Source organism: Triticum aestivum, chromosome 7D (assembly GCF_018294505.1).
Source record: "Triticum aestivum cultivar Chinese Spring chromosome 7D, IWGSC CS RefSeq v2.1, whole genome shotgun sequence".
NCBI classification, from domain to species: Eukaryota; Viridiplantae; Streptophyta; class Magnoliopsida; order Poales; family Poaceae; genus Triticum; species Triticum aestivum.
Window position 1 is genome coordinate 20,523,935 of NC_057814.1, and position 19,567 is coordinate 20,543,501.

General features: G+C 45.6%; 1 protein-coding gene across 1 annotated transcript; it reads left to right on the forward strand.

The window, feature by feature from the left end:
• The first annotated feature begins 16,664 nt into the window (after positions 1–16,664).
• Positions 16,665–18,821, forward strand: LOC123170137 (geraniol 8-hydroxylase-like). The gene is made up of 2 exons (XM_044587978.1): positions 16,665–17,018; positions 18,222–18,821. Exons 1-2 carry the CDS (start codon positions 16,665–16,667, stop codon positions 18,819–18,821), a joined length of 954 nt encoding a protein of 317 aa, XP_044443913.1.
• The last annotated feature ends 746 nt before the right edge of the window (positions 18,822–19,567 follow it).

Here is a 19,567-nt window from a genome sequence, read left to right on the forward strand (position 1 = left end):
AGCTATTCAAACTCACTGTCTGAATCAGTTTGGTTTCTTGAGTCTCAACTACAAGCTGAAAGACATCGATCAGCTGTGCTGCGACAAGAAGCGGAAGGACTGCGAAAGTCCCTGGAGCATTCAGATGCATACTTTCTGGTGCAACAGCAAGCGTTGGAGGATTTTAGCGCCAAACAGGACAAAGCTAATCAGCTTGCTAAGCTAATTGCCAGCATGGTGGATACCCAGGATAACGTTTCTTGAGCTCTTCTGAAGTTGTTTCAGTTATGCTCTTGTTTTGCTGCCGCGTTTATTTGCACTGGTGGCCAATTTTGACGGCCAGTGTATGTAATGTGCTGCTTTGTTCCCTATATTTGCACTGGTGGCGAACTTTGATGCCCAGTGGATGTAATATGTGTAATAGCGGTAATAGGCTAGCGTTAATTGCTTGCTTATTTATTTCCTTATTGTCTTGTTTAGTTGTTTGCTTGTAGTCACTGCAGTTCTTTTTCTGTTTTTTTCTAGTGGCCACAATAGCCTATTTTTGGTAACTAGGCCAAAATAATCGTGGCAACACACGGACTGTTGTAACCATGGGCCTCCTGCAGGCCGTATGATCCATGGGCCTTCGTCCGGCCGTAGGATCCATGGGCCTTCGTCCGGCCGTAGGATCCATCGGCCTTCTATACGGGCCTTAGGGTCCATGGGCCTTCTACGGGCCGTAGGGTCCATGGGCCTTCTTCGGGCCGTACCATCCATGGGCCTTCTATGGGCTGTACTATCCATGGGCCTCATACGGGCCGTAGGATCCATGGGCCTTCTACGGGGCGTATCATCATTTCGCCAATCATGGGCCGTACTATTCGTGGACCATAACGTGCCGTTAATAGGCCGTATTTGATAACTCTATGAAAACAGCCCAACGGGTTTTTTTTGATATGAAAACGGCCCAACGTATTAATGGTCCGCAAACGGGCCGACTGTAACGACGGGCTGAATTTGGCCCACAAGCAGAAAATGACAGTAACGGGTCGTATGTAACCGAATGCTGCAAATGAGCCCAAGAATCAATGGGCCCTGAGAAGGCCGAAAGATAACTTGGGCTGGAAACAGCCCAATGGAATAACGGGCTGTTAATGGGTATAAAGTGATACACTGTTCATGACGGGCCAGTTTCACTACGGGCCGTTAATGGGCCAAGAGTTACAAAGGTCCTCATATGGGCCGAAAGAAGTCGTGGGCCACACATGGGCCGGAAGTTAAAACAGGCTGAATCATATTGGACGGCCCAGATGACGCTACTGGGCCTAATTCGGATAGGGCGTAACGGGCCCTGGGTTAGCGGGCTGTGATTGGGCTATATGCGAACAGGCCGTTAACAGGCTTTCCGTGGGCCGGCCTGCCACCTTTTGACCAAGTCAAACGGGCCGGCCTTTTCACAGGAATGGGCCTCTGTTGGGCCGTGCCACGTGTCGCTGTATCATAGGCGCCTTCGGTCCAATGAGCGGATGACATCTGTCCCAACGGTGAGCCGACACGTGTTTCCTCCAGCCAATGATGATTTTACACGTGGAAAATCCCCATTGGTCGGGGCTGTTAACGGGTTATCGGATCCAAAACCCGACCCGATAGCTTAACGGCGTTCCGTTACGGTGGATGCCACGTGTCGGTCACCCTTGACGAAAGCACTTCTGTGACGCGCGATTTAGCGTCATGGAAGTGGACACTTCCGTGATGATAATTTTGGTAATGTCATGGAACACTTCTACGACAGCACAGGTATGACTATCTTGATTCTGTCATAAATTTGTCATGGATGTACATGCATGACAAAAAATGCTATCTACTGTGACAAACACGTATCATCATGGAAGTGTATTTTTTGTAGTGATGCGAAGGTTTCCCAATTTTTTGTTTTTTTTGAATTTTTTATGCCCGTTTCAAAATGCGGTCAAAACGGCGGGAATGACCGTTCCTAGCTAGTGGTTGAATCTTGGCATTTTTTTGGTGTTTCTTTGATTAAATAGATACTTATGTACCTAGAAATGATTTTTGGAAAAAATAAATAGCAAACTATGAGGCAGCTGCAGTTCAAATTTGACCCGCTTCCAACTAAATCGACGGAAATTTGTCTTTTTCACGAGAGGTGGATCAAAACTTTTTACACCCAACCGTTTTGTCAATTGTGCATTAAATATGTCCTAGTATTTTATAAAATTGATTTGGTCCAATTTTGCAACAATTATTTGGGAGGTCCTTCACAAAAAAACCTCCTTTTGGGCACTCAAAAAATGGAAAATGGTTTTTTCGTCCAAAGAAAATGAAAACTTCCTGAGGCAACATTGTTTGCCATTCCAATATGCACCCTTGTGCACAATATGAGATCATTTGAACAAACTATGCCATGAATGTGGCCATAAGATTGATCATTTGGCTTGAAAGCTATTGATCTCCACACGTGATAGCTCGTTTCAGAGAACACTTTTTTAAAATCATTGCCTTATTACAAGTTTGTTATTTTTCCTGGGAACTTGGCCACATATAATGACACAATGCGAAGGTTTCCCAATTTTGTTATTTTTTTTAATTTTTTATGCCTTTTTCAAAATGCGGTCAAAACGGCGGGAATGACCGTTCCTAGCTAGTGGTTGAATCTTGGAATTTTTTTGGTGTTTCTCTCATTAAATAGATACTTATGTACCTAGAAATGATTTTTGGAAAAAATAAAGAGCAAACTATAAGGCAGCTGCAGTTCAAATTTGACCCGTTTCAACTGAATCGGCGGAAATTTGTCTTTTTCACCAGAGGTGGATAAAAACTTTTGACACCTAACCATTTGGTCAATTGTGCATTAAATATGTCCTAGTATTTTAGAAAATTTATTTGGTACAATTTTGCAACAAATATACTATACGTCCTTCACAAAAAAACTTATTTTGGGCACTCGAAAAATAAAAAATTGATTTTTCGTCCAAAGAAAATGAAAACTCCCTTTGTCAATATTGTTTGCAAATCCACGATGTAAACTTGTGCAAAATATGATATCATTTGAACAAATATTTGATAGAACTTTCACACAAAAAACTCATTTTGAGCACTGAAAAATGGAATGAAATTTTTTATCTTGAATCGATCACGACCAATTTATATGGTCATAAGGTCATCAAATGGTTTGCTGCGTTCCGATCGGACCATGAGCATATCACGCGGATCACGCATCAACCACCGTCAGATGCTTCCGGATCCAACGGCCCAAACCCACCCGAGCCGAAACCCTAGGTCTGTCCTCATGGACATTTTCCACCCCCCCCCCCGCCTCCATTATTTCTTTCTTTCTCTCCCTCCCTCCTCAGATCCTCTCCCCTCTCCCCCGATGCAGACCCCCCTTGTCCCCCTCGTCGCCGCAACCCACCCCTCTGAACCTCGCCGCCACCCACCTCCGCCGGCACCCTCACTCTCCCCTCGTCTCCCTCGTCCTCGACCAACCTCGCCGCCGTGCAGGGGCTGGGTTGTCGCCGTGTGCTGTTCCTGCGGGTTGTCGCTGCGGGGGCCGGCTCCCATGATTCGATCCAATCCTCTCCCCCGATCCCACCTGCCGGCGGCGACCTCCTCTCAACCAGCCCCGCCGCCAGACTCCAGATCCAACCCAGCAGCTACCAGCTCAGGCCTAACCCCTACCCCGCGGCCATGGCCATGGCAGGGCGAGCCCGATCCTACCCCGTGGTGGCTAGGGTTTCGGTCGCCTCCAACCCGATCCGGCGCGCGCGCGTGCTTCAACCCAGTGGCTGGCTGGCTTGCCGGCGCGCGCGTGCGTGCTTCGATGCACGGCGCTTCATCCTCCCGATTCCCCATCGTCTCCCACCGCCACCAACCACAAACCAGATGGCAGGCAAGGGAGGAGGAGAGCGGCGGTGAAGATGGTGTCGCTGAAGCTGCAGAAGCGTCTGGGCCCCTTCTCCTCACGCTGCATCCGCCGGCCTCCTCCTACTCGAGGAGGAGGAGCAGGAGCAGGTGGGGCGCACCTAGCCCCCAAGGTCGCCGCCGTCGAGGGCTTCTACGACCTGGATCCCGACCTCCATGGCGCCGTCTTCCAGCAACTCGAGGTCAAGGTGCTCTCCCTTCTCTGTTTGATTTGATCCGGCAGCCGTGGATGTGGATGTGGGTTCCTCACGCCTCTCAGTCTGCCCTGTTCGTGATGTGCTGCAGGTCAAGTCCACTAACGCGATGTGCCCGTCCATGGAGAGGAGCAGCAGCAGCTCAAGGTCGATTTTTCCCTCCACTCCTCTCTCGTTTTGAAATCCTAGGCTGGGTTGGGTTACCTCATGTGCTTACTTGCTTCCCTGTTTGCTTGCTTGCTGCTGCTCTTACTCATGGCCGTCCAAATTAGCTAGCGTGCTTAGGCAGCCTATGGTGGTCACTATTTTTCTCATGTGATTCAACTCTACAAATACTCTGCCTGTTTAAAATCTGAAACAAATTGCTTGGTTTGCTGCTGGTCTGAATCAACTCACATGCTTGACATAACAACTTGCTGCTATTGTTGTCACACCCTAGTGAAATGATCATGTAGGAAGTAGCTAGGTACCATAAATATATGAAAGGCTACAATCCTTGAGAGAACCTAGCTCTACTTTTGCAATTGTTTAATTTACTCATGATATGGTTTCTGTAGCTATGTGACACCACATTAAACATCTGTTTGATGTAAACAGTGATCTCAGTTTCCATACTGAAGGTAGGATTTCGTTGTTAAACCTAGGTCTGTTGTTCTTTGTTTATCTCCATTGTTTCCCAGGTAGCTAGTTATCTGTCTGACTCCATTTCCTGTCAAAATCTGTTGTTCCACCAATATTTTTTGCACAATACTTCATGTATCAAGTTTTGATATAAATCTGTCATGCAGGTGTATGGAAGCACGAGAAGAGTGATGGCCATGAAGACTATGGTATCCTTGTTAGCGAGCCAGCCAGGATATATGCCATAGTCAAAGAGCTTGGTAGTCCTGTTACTTTGAAGGATGGGACAGTTGTCCTGCAATTCGAAGTGAGGCTTCATAATGGCCATACTGTGGTTGGCTTACTCTTCATGTCTTAATTTGTTTCTATGCTTAGTGTAGCTGTATTAGACGGTTGCTTGTGTAGCTGTATTCCCGATCTAAACTCTATGGTTTTGTGGCAGTCATGTCTGCACCACATAAGTTTAGCTTTGTTAGTTCCATGATCAACTTGTCTATGCAGTCCAAGCCTTCTAAACTATGATTGGCTCACTGTCCATGTCTTGATGTGATTCTGTGCTTAAAACGGTTTGCTAGTTAGGATAATCTCGATCTAAACTGTGTGTTTTTGTGTTCAATAGTTCTGCACTGCATGAGCTAAATTCTGTTGTCCATCAGCATGGTTGACTTGTCATTTATGTGGATGTTTGTTAGTAATGTGATTAGTAGTGTATGTAATGGTATATTGCAGGCTCCACTGCTTAACCAGCTTGCTTAGAATTGCGATATTTCTGTATTAATAATTTTATCATTCCTGAACTCAGCTCGTTTCAGATCTGTACTGTTAGCACTGGGATAGATCTGTGCTTCTTGTAGTATATATGACCTTAATTTAAATATGAGTGACGTCCCAGTCATTTTAACTATGATTAGTAATAGCACTTCTGATTTGATGGTGAAATCATTAAACTGATACTGTGCTTTTGTTAACTGTATATTCTAATGCTATCATATGTAAGAAATGAATGGATTTCATCCTTACTGATTGATGCTCTCTTTCAATTAATAATACATGCATGCCTTTATGTTCTATGTTCATTGCCTGATTTTATAATAGTTCTGGCCTCTTGCAAATAAACATTATACCTGTTTGCACACTGCTGCCTGGGAACAATAATAAAATATGAATATGTGCTATTTGCTGGCAGTCCTTCTCTTTCCAATATACATAAAAGTTCAGAGACTATCAATCCAAAAATATGAATATGTAAATTTTGTTCTCATTTCTCAGTTTTTGCGCCTCTTGTTGATGCAGGTGCACATGATTGTTATTGAGGACATGGTCTTGTTTTTGGCGCGCCCAAGTATTGGGTGATGCTTGCCTGCATGGTTACTGCAGCTCCAGTTCAGGTGGGCGCTCTAGCTCCTCCTCATGCCCTACATGCAGGTACACCCTTCCACCAGTACCTACTTGGACACACAAAATATTAGTAGATACAATTGACTTTTGCTTATATTATGTTGCCAGCTTCATCTGTTTTGATCATTAGAATATTGCCTTCTTACTATCTAATTTCTGCGGCTTCATCTGTTTTGATCATTAGAATATTGCCTTCATACTATCTAATTTCCGCAGTCAAGATGCTCTTGACTAACCAGAAATGTTCTTTTGAGTTCCATACGTTGAGTAAAACATTTCAATCTGTCATTGAGTTAGCTATATAAGTCCGTGATACCATTTCTGTACTGTGATAGTTTCTCATATTTTTGTATTATACTTGTATACATTATTCCTATTTGAAGTCATCAACTGAGATGTTGCAAACATTCCCGCCATGTGCTGCTTCCTTTTTCATGCTTTGCTACTAGATCATTTGCTTGAACTGAGATTGTTGGTGTATTTGTGCTTATAATTATGCTTCTATGTGGTTGTTGCAGCATGACCCAACCAAATAAAAATTTGTGCCTTGATCAAGCTCTAAAGGTGTGGTGTTTCCTCTCTTTACAGGAGCTCCGGGCTGAAGAAATTTGAAGAAGCTTAAAGCTCGACAAAGTACAGAGTAGCTAGTTATAATGTGGTGCTAGTTATGTTGTACAGTGGCCAACATATCTGGTTGTATAAACACTATGTAAATACTGTAATTTCGTATGATGTACAGTAGTCAGCATATTTGGTGCTAATTTTGGCTATCATTTTAATAGTTTCATATGTTCTCTTGCCATTTGAAATATTTTTCATTTGTTTATTGTGAAAGTGTGAGAAATAGAAAGATGACCAGTGGGACAAACGAAAAGGCCAAGGCCCAAAAAGTAGATGGTCTGTAAAAAGGCCGAGGCCCAAAACAAAAATGGACTATAAAAGGGTTGAGGCCGAAAAAAATGGACTGTATAAAAGGCAATGGACCAGAAATTTAAAAGGCCGAATAGTTGGGCCAGGCCCATATAGCTGACAAAATTAATAAGAAAAAAAATATAAAAAGGCTGAATTATTGGGCTCGGCCCATGTAAAACACCTAATCGGACCAGGCTGAATCTTGTCAGTGACCTTTTCAATTGGTCGCAATTTTGCCACGTCAGATTGCCACGTCGGATCCGACGTGGCCTGGGCAGACAGCCAGTGACCAAAACAAAAGGTCATGGGTTCAACGACCTTCTGTTTTGGTTGCAAACGTCTACGACCTTCTCATCGAGAAGGTCGTTAATTTCAGTTTACGACTGCCAGCTTTTGACCTTCTGATTTTGGTCACAAAAAGGTCGCAAATGAAAAACAATGACCTTTCAGTGACCAATAGTCAAGGTCACAAGTTGACATATTTCTTGTAGTGGCTCTCCCTTTTATGGTTTTCCACCCCTACGCGCATGGGCCTCATAGGGGTTGGTGCCCCTAGCCCCTTAAGGCTAGGGAGCCCCCTTACAACCCATGCTACTATATGGGATGTGGTTGTGACGCCCGGATAATTAAGCTACAGCAACCCTCTGCTAATGATGACACGTCACTTCGATTACTGTTGCTAATCTCGCATTGATTCGAAACCGATTCAAATTAAAATTTAAAACAAAGGCTAACAACAAAAGTTTTCAAATATTAAAACTAAATTGTTCAGGTTGTGCCAAATAATGCATAGGTACTTATGATGAAGAAACCACATTTTTATAAAAGATTTAAATGCACTTAAGTAATTAAAACAATAGGTAAAACAATTAAATAAATACCTTTTTGATTTTATAAAATACTAAACTATTTTGTTCAGGGGTAAAACTTTTTGTGGCAGTAGTTGGAATTGTAACTCTATTTTAGTTGGGGTTTTCTTATGGTAAAACTATAAACTATTAAGAAATAAAAGAAAATAGAAAAGAACAAGTAAAAAAATAAAACATAATAAATAAAAGGCCAAAAGGCCCCCCTCCCACCGGGCCTCGGCCCAGCCACATGCCAGGCCGGCCCATCCCCACTTCCTTAACCCCCTGGTGCCGAAACCCTAGGCACCGACACCCCCACTCCCCCCACTCTCCCTCCCCCCGATCCCCTCCTAGATCGGGATCGAACCCCGACGCCCTCCGCCTCGCTCCCTTGTCTCTCTCCCTGCCCGATCTGGATCGGGGCAGCCCCCGCCGATCCCATCTCCCCGCCGGACGCCGTCGTCGCGCTCCCCTCGGACGTCGTCGTCACCACCACCCCGACGTCGCCGTCATCCCGCCACCTCGCCCGAAGTCGCCCTATTGCCCTGGACCTCGCCGCCCCATCGCCGGACCGCCCCTCGTCGCCGGACGTCCCCGTCCTCCTCCCCGAGCCCCGCTGCCCTGTCCCTACGGCCCCGCGGTGAGGCCCCCGGCCCCTCTTCCTCTTCCCTTCCCTTCCCCGTTCGGTCACCGCGGCCACTGCCGCCGCTCGTGCGCCCGACGCCACGCTCCCCGCGCCACGTCCCGCGGTCGCCACGCCCCGACCGCGCCCGATGCACGCACGCCCCGCCTCCGCGCACCGTTGCCCGACCCCGCTCCGCCGCGGCACCCACCTGCGCCCAGCCGCGCGTGCCCGCTCCCGCCGCCGCAACCGCGGCTGCGCCACTCCGGCCGGCCGTGCCTCCGCCATGGCTCAAAGCCACCGGCGCTCAAATCGCCGGCCTAATAGGCCATTAGCGCTAATTGCGCTACCAACCCCCCTGATGAGCCACTAACACCTGGGGCCAACCCCCTGGAACGATTTAAAAAAAAGGAATTAAAAATAAAAATAAATAAAAATAAAAATATTAATTAATTAATTTTTTAACTAAATAATTAACTTAATTAATCCTGTTTAAATTAACTAATTAAGATTAATTAACCTAATAACTAGTTAACCTAATTAACCACTGTTAATTAACTAAACAGTCCCTGACAGGTGGGACCCACCTGTCAGGTTGACCAGGTCAACGCTCGACGTTGACTGCCGACATCATGCTGACATCATACTGATGTCATAATTACCTTTTCTAATTAAATTAATTCTGTTAATTCTAGAAAAAGATAAAATCCTTTTTAAATTAATATAAAATAAACCGTAGCTCGGATGAAAATACTTTGTACATGAAAGTTGCTCAGAACGACGAGACGAATCCAGATGCACAGCCCGTTCGTCCGCCACGCGTCCCTAGCATAGTGAACCTGTAACATTTCACCTCTGGTTCATCTGTCCAAAAACGCGAAACACCGGGAATACCTTCCCGGATGTTTCCCCCCTTCGTCGGTATCACCTACTACCGCATTAGGGCACACCTAGCACTGCATATTGTCATGTTACGCTTTGTGTTGCTTTGATTGCTCTGTTATTTATTGTGTTCCCCCTTCGTTACTTCTTTCCGGTAGACCCCGAGACTACCGGCGACCCCCAGTTCGACTACGGAGTTGACGACCCCTCCTACTTGCCAGAGCAACCAGGCAAGCCCCCCCCCTTGATCACCAGATATCGCCTATTCTTCTCTCTACTGCTTGCATTAGAGTAGTGTAGCATGTTACTGCTTTCGTTAATCCTATTCTGCTGCATAGTCTGTCATTGTTGCAACAGTTGTTACCCTTACCTGCCATCCTACTGCTTAGTATAGGATGCTAGTGTTCCATCAGTGGCCCTACACTCTTGTCCGTCTGCCATGCTATACTACTGGGCCGTGATCACTTCGGGAGGTGATCACGGGTATATACTATATACTTTATATACATGACACATGTGGTGACTAAAGTCGGGTCGGCTCGTTGAGTACCTGCAAGTGATTCTGATGAGGGGGATGAAAGGACAGGTGGCTCCATCCCGGTAGAGGTGGGCCTGGGTTCCTGACGGCCCCCGACTGTTACTTTGTGGCGGAGCGACAGGGCAGGTTGAGACCACCTAGGAGAAAGGTGGGCCTGGCCCTGGTCGGCGTTCGCGGATACTTAACACGCTTAACGAGATCTTGGTATTTGATCTGAGTCTGGCCATTTGGTCTATACGCACTAACCAACTACGCGGGAACAGTTATGGGCACTCGACGTCGTGGTATCAGCCGAAGCTCTTCTTGACGTCAGCGACGGAGCGGCGCGCGCCAGATTGGACTGGAACGCCTGCTAGGCTAGGTCTGCTTCCGGCCGCCCTCGCAACGTGCAGGTGTGCAATGGGCGATGGGCCCAGACCCCTGCGCGCATAGGATTTAGACCGGCGTGCTGACCTCTCTGTTGAGCCTAGGTGGGGCTGCGACGTGTTGATCTTTCGAGGCCGGGCATGACCCAGGAAAGTGTGTCCGGCCAAATGGGATCGAGCGTGTTGGGTTATGTGCTGCACCCCTGCAGGGAAGTTTATCTATTCGAATAGCTGTGTCCCTCGGTAAAAGGACGACCCGGAGTTGTACCTTGACCTAATGACAACTAGAATTGGATACTTAATAAAACAGACCCTTCCAAGTGCCAGATATAACCCGGTGATCGCTCTCTAACAGGGCGACGAGGAGGGGATCGCCGGGTAGGATTATGCTATGCGATGCTACTTGGTGAACTTACCATCTACTCTCTTCTACATGCTGCAAGATGGAGGTGGCCAGAAGCGTAGTCTTCGACAGGATTAGCTATCCCCCTCTTATTCTGGCATTCTGCAGTTCAGTCCACTGATATGGCCCTTTACACATATACCCATGCATACGTAGTGTAGCTCCTTGCTTGCGAGTACTTTGGATGAGTACTCACGGTTGCTTTTCTCCCTCTTTTCCCCTTTCTATACCTGGTTGTCGCAACCAGATGCTGGAGTCCAGGAGCTAGAGATCCCGAGGATGATTCTACATGGAGTTCGGCTTCGAGGAGTAGTTAGGAGGTCCCAGGCAGGAGGCCTTGCCTTTTCGATTATTGCTACTTTTGTGCTAGCCTTCTTAAGGCAAACTTGTTTAACTTATGTCTGTACTCAGATATTGTTGCTTCCGCTGACTCGTCTATGATCGAGCAATTGTATTCAAGCCCTCGAGGCCCCTGGCTTGTATTATGATGCTTGTATGACTTATTTATGTTGTAGAGTTGTGTTGTGATATCTTCCCGTGAGTCCCTGATCTTGATCGTACACATTTGCGTGCATGATTAGTGTACGGTCGAAAATCGGGGCGTCACAGTGGTGGAGCCCTTGGTGGACTTCCGGGCCCCTCTGGAAGCTTCCCATTACAATACCGATAAAATCGATTTTTTTGGAACCCGGATAACAACTTTCCATATATAAATCTTTACCTCCGAACCATTCCGGAACTCCTCATGACGTCTGGGATCTCATCCGCGACTCTAAACAACCTTTAGTCACCAACATTAATATTTCATTACTACCCTAGCACTACCGAACGTTAAGCATGCGACCCTTCGGGTTCGAGAATCATGTAGACATGACCGAGACACCTCTCCGGTCAATAACCAATAGCGGGACCTGGATGCCCATATTGCTTCCTACATATTCCATGAAGATCTTTATCGGTTGAACCACGATGTTAGGATTCAGTCATAGGCATTACGTCTGTGACAAGTAGTGCGAAACAAATTTGCATCTACTAATATTACTCCACCCCTCGACCGCTGTCTAGCTTGCATCTTAAGGTATTAAGTTACTAACAAACAGAATGATGACATAATGTAGACAAAGTAAGAAAAATCAATATGATCGAACCCCACCGTTTTGCCCGTAGTAGCAACAATACAAATAGGTGCCTCGCTACCCTTTCTATCATGAGGTGAGAACACGGCAAGATTGAACCTACTACTATGCACCACTTCCACTGAAGATAAATCAATCTAGTTGGCCAAACTAAACGGATAGATCGGAAAGCATTACATAGCTATAACAATCACACGTAATAAAGTTCAAAAAAGACTCAATTACTTTCAATGAATAATCTGCTCATAAACCCATAATTCATTGGATCCCAATAAACGCACCACAAAAAGATTACATCAGATCGATCTCCGAAGAGAACATTGTATTGAAGTTTAGAGAGAGAGAGAGAGAGAGAGAGCCATCTAGCTATTGTTATGGACCCGTAGGTCCTGTGGGGAACTATTCAGGCATCATCCGACAGGTAGCAAGGTTGATCTAGAGGCCCACTATGATCGACTCCCCCTCCGACACAGTACCGGAAAAGGCCTCCAGATGGGATCATGGAAAAACACAGGGTTGCAGCGGCAGAATAATTTTTTCAGGTATCGCTCTGGGGTTTCTGAATGTATGTGAATTTATAGGCCAAGAATTAGGTCAATCGGAGCCACTGGGGGCCACAATGGGGCAGGGTGCGCCCACCCCCTGGGGCGCACCCCCCGCTTTGCCATCATCTCGTGCATCGTCTGGTCTCTCCCTGAAGCTTCTAGGGTCTCTTCTGCTCCAGAAAAATCGTCTAAAAATTTCGCCGTGTTTGGACTCCGTTTGGTAGGGATTTTCTGTAAAACCACAAACAAGCAGAAAACAACAAGTGGCACTGGGCACTGAGTTTATAGGTTAGTTCCCAAAAAGATATAAAGTGGTGTATAAAGCATAAAAGATTGATAATATAATAGCATGAACCAATCAAAAATTATAGATACGTCGGAGACGTATCAGGGTGAAGTAGTATAGTAGCAGATAGTATTTCTCTCAGTTAGGAACCATGGTTTATCGAACTAGTAGGAGGCACCACACCTGCAATGTGAACAGTACCTACACACAAACACAACAAGTGCTTGCACCCTACAGAGGCAAGGGGGTCGTCATTCCCCTTGTTCTTGCTAGTTACAAAATTAGAAATGGGTAGTGATAGGAAAGCAATACAAAGTAAAAACAAATAAAAGAAAGCAAATAGAGCAATTGTAGGAGTTTTAGTATTGACAAAGAATAGACCCGGGGGGCATAGGTTCACTAGTGGCATCTCTCTGGGAATCATAACAACAGTGGATAAACTAACTACTGTTGGGCAATTGATAAAATTAAGCATAGTTATAATTGTGATTATTCATGGCATAATATCACATTGGCATTATGTCTGTGACAAGTAGACTGTTAATCCAACTACATCTACTACTATTACTCCACCCCAAGACCTCTATCCAGCATGCATCTCAAAGTATTAAGTTCGTGACAAACAGAGTAGCGTAATAAGCATGATGACATAATGTAGACATTAAGTGATCAATCATTATGATGAAACCCCATCGTTTTATCCTTAGTAGCAACAATAAAATGCGTGTCTTTGCCCCTGCCATCACAGGGCAAGATCACCACAAGATTAAACCTACTACAAAGCACCTCTCCCACTGAAGATAGATCAACCAAACTTGGCCAAAGTAGACGGATAGATCAGAGAGAAATACAAATCTATGAAATTACACAACAAAATAAACCTCAAGAGACACATATAAATTCAATAATAATCAGATCATAAACCCACAATTCCTCAAATCCCAACAAACACACCGCAAAAGATTAAATCAGATGGATCTTAGAGAAGATCATTGTATTGAGGAGAGAGAGAGAGCGAGAGAGAGAGAGAGAGAGAGAGAGAAAGAGAGAGAGAGAGCCATCTAGCAACTACTATGAACCCATAGGTCCTAAAAGAACTACTCACGCATCACCATGGTGGCAGCAAGGTTGATGAAGATGGCCTCCCCAATAATTCCCCCTCCGGCAGAGTACCGGAAAAAGGCTCTAGATGGGATCGCTTTGAAGTAGAGGCTTCCGGTGGAGATAAAATTGTTTCAGGTCTCGCTTGGAGGGTTTCTTAATTTATGGGAATTTATAGGCCAAAAATTAGGGCAAATGGAGCTATGAGGGGCTTACAAGCCAGGGTGGCACGCCCTACCCCCCAGTGCGTCCCTCCCTTGTGGGGCCCTTGTGGGTCTTCTCGTCATCCCCCGAAGCTTCCAGGAACTCTTATTTTCCAGAGAAAATCGTCAAAAAGTTTCGTCATGTTTGGACTTCTATAGGTATGGATTTTCTGGAAAACCAAAAACATTCAAAAAACAGGAACTAGCGTTGGGCACTAAATGAATAGGTTAGTCCAGAAAAATTATATAAAATGGCACATAAAGCATACAAAAGTGATAATATAATAGCATGAAACAATCAAAGATTATAGATACATTGAGACGTATCACGCTCCTAGCGGCTGAGGGCGAGCAGTTCACCCCGCGTTCCAAGTGGAGACCCATAGAATTTTGACGAACCTCTCCATGGTGTACACCAATGAGCCGACATGGGTGGGGAACTCCATCAACACTATGGAGCAGTTGCTTTACGAGGACAAGTACAAAGTGGCCGGGACGTTCGACCTCGAGTACACCGGTGGTCGTGCCGGGTATGATCAGAAGGTCATCATCGCCCAATTATGCATGCACCATCACGTCCTCATCTACCACTATATCCTAGCCACAAGGCCTTGCGAATATTTTGCCAGGTTTGTCAATAGCCCCGACTACAGTCTCGCTACGGTGGACACTGCCAATGATCTAAAGGTGCTCAAGACTTCGGGTATCGCCTGCCAAAAGCTTGTTGATATCCATGACAAGTACAACATAAGGGGCAATAGGAAGCAGAAGGACTCCCTGGTTGACCTCTCAGAGGCCATCATCGACCCGTACTACAAAGACATGAAGGATGCCTACAACAAGAGCAAGCTTGCCCGACACTCGGCCTGGGTGGAGAAACTGGACGAAATCACGTCGAGTATGCGGCAAGGACGCGTACACAAGCTACGAGATGTACATGCAGATCGTTGACATGAGGGAGCGCCACCTTCCCCAAGAAGGAGAATGATCGAGCCGCAAGCAGAGTAGTGGCAAGCGTTACAAGAAGTAGTAGATGATTTGATTATTGTTTCTCCTAGTTTATTATGCATGTAATTGTTCATTGAGCTGTGCAAATGTTATGTGTTGTTAGTTATGTAATTGGATGTTTAATTTGGTTGTGCAATCATATTGTTATAAATATATATGTTATTGTTCTGTAGGCAGAGTATAGATATTGTGCAGATAGAGCAAATCACATCACAAACGATTAAACTAAAGAACACGTATGTGATGATTTCAACAATCGCAGACAAGTGTTTACTAGCAATCGTTTACCCACAACACACACAACTTATTAGCGCAAATCGTCTGTGATATTTTTGGTCTTCCCACGGAATTTATTTTTTGCGGGGTCTTCCCACAGAATTTTGATTACTGACTTGTTTGCCCTATATCATACACATCTTGTTGTAAAGAGTCGTTTGTGTTATTTTGACATATCGCAAACAGTTCATCCGAATGACATGTATGTCGTATACCGCACATATCTTGTTATGGGGAGTCGTTTATGTTATTCTGCCTCATCACAAATAGTTCATCTGGATGAACTATATGTCGTGTATCCCACACATAACTCGTTTCTGAATCGTGCTTGATAGATCACACATCGCACACAATTCATTTTCTTAGGCCCAATCTGCATTAGTGGAGGATTCCTACTCTGATGTGCTGCTCCGCTAGGTACTTAGCACGACGACTTCCTGATTGTCTACTACAACAAGGTTTGTCCGGCTCCGGCATGGGAGAGGCGATGACGGTGGCGCATCTTCGGCTTGTAGTCGTCGCTAGATGGCCCATGAACTTGGTTTTAAATTTTATTACCTCTTGTGTTCGTTGTACTGTCATGATTGAAAATGAATAGGATTGAAAGTTTCTCATCAAAAGAATTCTAAAATGTTGAATTTTGATTTTTGTCCACCGCAGTACAGACATTTACGGACGATTCCGTGATCCGCGTGTTGGAGATCGTGGAGTGCAGTCAGGAAACACCAAAGACGCGCGCGCGCGCACACAGCAAGCGTTTCCCAGGTGTGTCACCCAAGGTGCATAAAATGAACTCGAAAGAAAGAAGAATCAGTTGTCTGAAAATAACAAAAGGGATTGGACATTAGAGTGTGCGCCACCAAAGATCACTCTGAAGCCAGAAATGTTCTTCTTACTCGTCCTTGCGTCCTGCTTTCTGCTCATCCTCTTCTCCTCCTACGTGTTGGGAATGCTCGCCGACGCCCGCCGCCGTCTTCCACCTGGCCCGATGCCGCTCCCTGTCATCGGGAATCTCCTCCACGTTGCGAGCTGGCTCCCGCACCGCTCCCTGGCACGCCTCGCCGAGCGTTACGGCCCGCTGATGACTGTCCGGCTAGGGACGGCCGTCGTGATCGTGGCCTCATCCCCAAGCGCCGCCCGTGAGGTTCTCAGGACGCACAATGCGAGCATCACCGGCCGCAATGCTCCTGACGCGTGGAACGGGATGGGCCACGCCGCAAACTCGGTGTTCATCCTGCCACCGGGCCACAGGTGGCGCGCGCTGCGCAGGATAGGCACCGAGCACTTGCTGTCGCCGAGGCAGCTGGATGGCCTACGGCCCGTGATGCGGGGCGCCGTTGACCGCATGCTCTGCCATGTCTCGGAGATGGCGGCGGCCGTGTCCGCCGGAGCGCCGGTTGAGGTCGGCCGAGCGGTATTCGCCGCAATGGCGGACCTCCAGTGGCGCGCCATGTTCTCCTCCGGCCTTGACGCAGCCACCACGCGCGAGCTGCACGCCGTCGCGCGGGAAGCTGCCCTCCTGGCCCTGAAGCCCAATGTGTCGGACTTCTTCCCGGCGCTCGCCGCACTGGACCTTCAGGGCATCCGGCGCAGCATGACGAGGCAGCTGGGAAAGGTTTACAGGCTGATCGACCAAGAGATCGACCAGCGGAGGCGAGGCCGGGAAGCGGGCAGCGTCGACGGGCGCGAGAAGGACGACCTGCTGGACGTGATGCTGCAAATGTGCGAGGTGGACGGGGCGGCGGTGATGAACCAAGACTCTATGAGAGCATTTCTTACGGTAAGACCATCTCAGCATTCTACCTCCACCTTAGTTCAAGTATTGCTCTTCTTCACCAGACTAAACAATAAAATTAAAAACAAGTGCAATTTCTCTCTGCTTTCTTTCATCTGCATTGTTCAGAATGCTCATGTCCACACACATATATTACACCTTTTTTCTTGGTTCCAAAGACAGGCTACAAAACTCATAAGTAAAAGATTCTCTTATTTATCTTGAAGATTTTACTTATTAAGTTTGAATGCTAATAGATCTGAAACTCTTTAGACTGGCGATACCAAAGTAAAATCATTTTGCTGAACCTTCTGACATTTAAAGAAACCAAAATAGCAGGCATTACTCCCTCCATAAACTAATATAAGATCTTTTAGATGGCTACATAGACAGGACCAGTCCACCATGCATCCTTAATACCTAGAACTGGCCCATGATGCATATATTAGACTAGCCCGAAGTTGTTGAGCAATTTTAACATGCTTCATCTTATCCCCTCTTTTCACATGGGAGATAAGAAGGCAAGAGTTAACCAAATCCACTATTTAATGCAATCAACAGCTCGATCTATTTTATACTCTTACCTCTCATGTGAAAAGATGAGATAAGAGGGAGCATGTTTAAAAACCCTGAAGTTCTTAAAGAAAACAAGTGATGAAAATAAGCATAAATAGCATTAGGAGCTTCAATGCAGTCTTCAGTACTCCGAAATTGCTCCACACACGCGATCCTTGCACAAAAACTCAACTCAGTGGCGGTCAACTCTTAAACATCGTGCATAAATCAGCTGGTATATATGTCGTGCGCATAGCTAGCCATGCTGACGCCATTCTCGGAGTTGCTAAACCTTGGAGTAGTATATTTTTCATTGGGTGGAAAGCATAAAAAAAACATATATCTAATGGTAGTAGGCTGTTATACATGTCGACATCACATGGATGGCGCATGTGGTAAGTCATCTCAAAATAAAATAAAGATACGATATGGTCTGAGGGTAGGGTACAAATACATGTCAATATAAGGGGCTTTAGAAGCAACGTTCTAGGCGGCATCCCAATGCCTAGGAAGCCAGTCAAGAAAGAAAAAAAAGGAACAAATGCAGTATGTGCTCTGGAGAACATTAATTAATTTCTGTTTTACTAGTAATATTTAACTGGTTTCAGGATCTATTTCTTGCGGTTTTACTTAGTAATATTTAACTGGTTTCAGGATCTATTTCTTGCGGCCATCGATACCGTCTCGGGCGCGATCGAGTGGGCAATGGCAGAGTTATTACAAAATCCAGAAACCATGAAGAAGCTAAAAGAGGAACTTAGTAGAGTTCTTGGCTCGAAGGAACATGTTGAATACTCCGATAACCTTCCTTACCTGCAAGCAGTCGTTAAGGAAACTCTCCGTCTGCACGCAGTTGTGCCGTTGGCACCTAACAAGGTTGAGCAGACAGTAGAGATACAGGGGTACACCATCCCCAAGGGAAGCACCGTGATTGTGAATCTGTGGGCCATCCATCACAATGCTCAAGTATGGACAGAGCCAGACAAGTTCATCCCTGAGAGGTTCCTGTGTAAGGAGGTAAATTTCCAAGGTATGGACTTTGAATTCATGCCCTTCAGTGCTGGAAGGCGCATCTGCCTAGGGTTGCCGCTCGCTACTAGGATGCTTCCTGCCTTGCTAGGCTCGTTGTTGCACCGTTTTGAGTGGACATTGCCCGAAGAGGCCATGAAAATTGGTGTTGATATGTCTGAGAAGCTTGGGTTAACAATGTCTATGGCGACTCCTCTCCAAGCTATAGTAGTGAAGACATTATAATGTTCTTGTGCTGCAAGCACATGTTTGATTTATTGGATCCGTGTTATTTACATCAATCAAAGTGTGTAGATTGTACATTGCACCCTAGGTTGTGTTTGGTTGAGCTGCAGATTCTGTAAAAGTTGTTTTTTCTAGAGAGATTCTCTAAAAGTTGTTGGGGGTTGTGAGCTATGAGAAACTTGGTGTGAACTTTCAGCTATGGAAAAGCTGGAAGCTATTTGGTTGAAACAACTATGAAATTAAAGATTTCGATGTGAATTATTTGTAATGCCATGGGCCATGAGTGAATATGTTTATATGCTAATTGACCGTAAAGCAATTATCTGTATATTGGTAGGCAATAGAGCAACCTTTTTGCAAAGGAAACTTGTGACAATGTACATGATACATAGCTAACACATACGCAATTCAACGACTATAATTTGATGTTGCATATTACATATAAATAGTTAGTGACCCCGTAATAATATTACAAAAGGCATGCACCATAAGAAATACGTATAGTTCACATAATTAGAACCTCCATCAACATAGTTAACATATGTTGCTGTCACTAGACAAGCATCAGCTATTCTACTACGAATAGTGTTCATGGTATCTTTGTTCTCCTCCTCTTCAGCTTTCCGTGGCGTCTAATTCTGTGTGTGTGTTTTTTTCTCTTCTTCCATGACACGGCCAAGGCATTCACCGATGCACGATACTGTCATTTATCGAGCAATTGTTCAGACGTATTTAAAACTCAACGA

Excerpts from the sequence above, each read along its gene's own strand:
- LOC123170137 (XM_044587978.1), top strand. The coding sequence starts at position 16,665 with ATGGCGGACCTCCAGTGGCGCGCCATGTTCTCCTCCGGCCTTGACGCA. Across the intron at positions 17,019-18,221 it reads CTATGAGAGCATTTCTTACG|GATCTATTTCTTGCGGCCAT; the intron begins GTAAGACCATCT and ends AACTGGTTTCAG.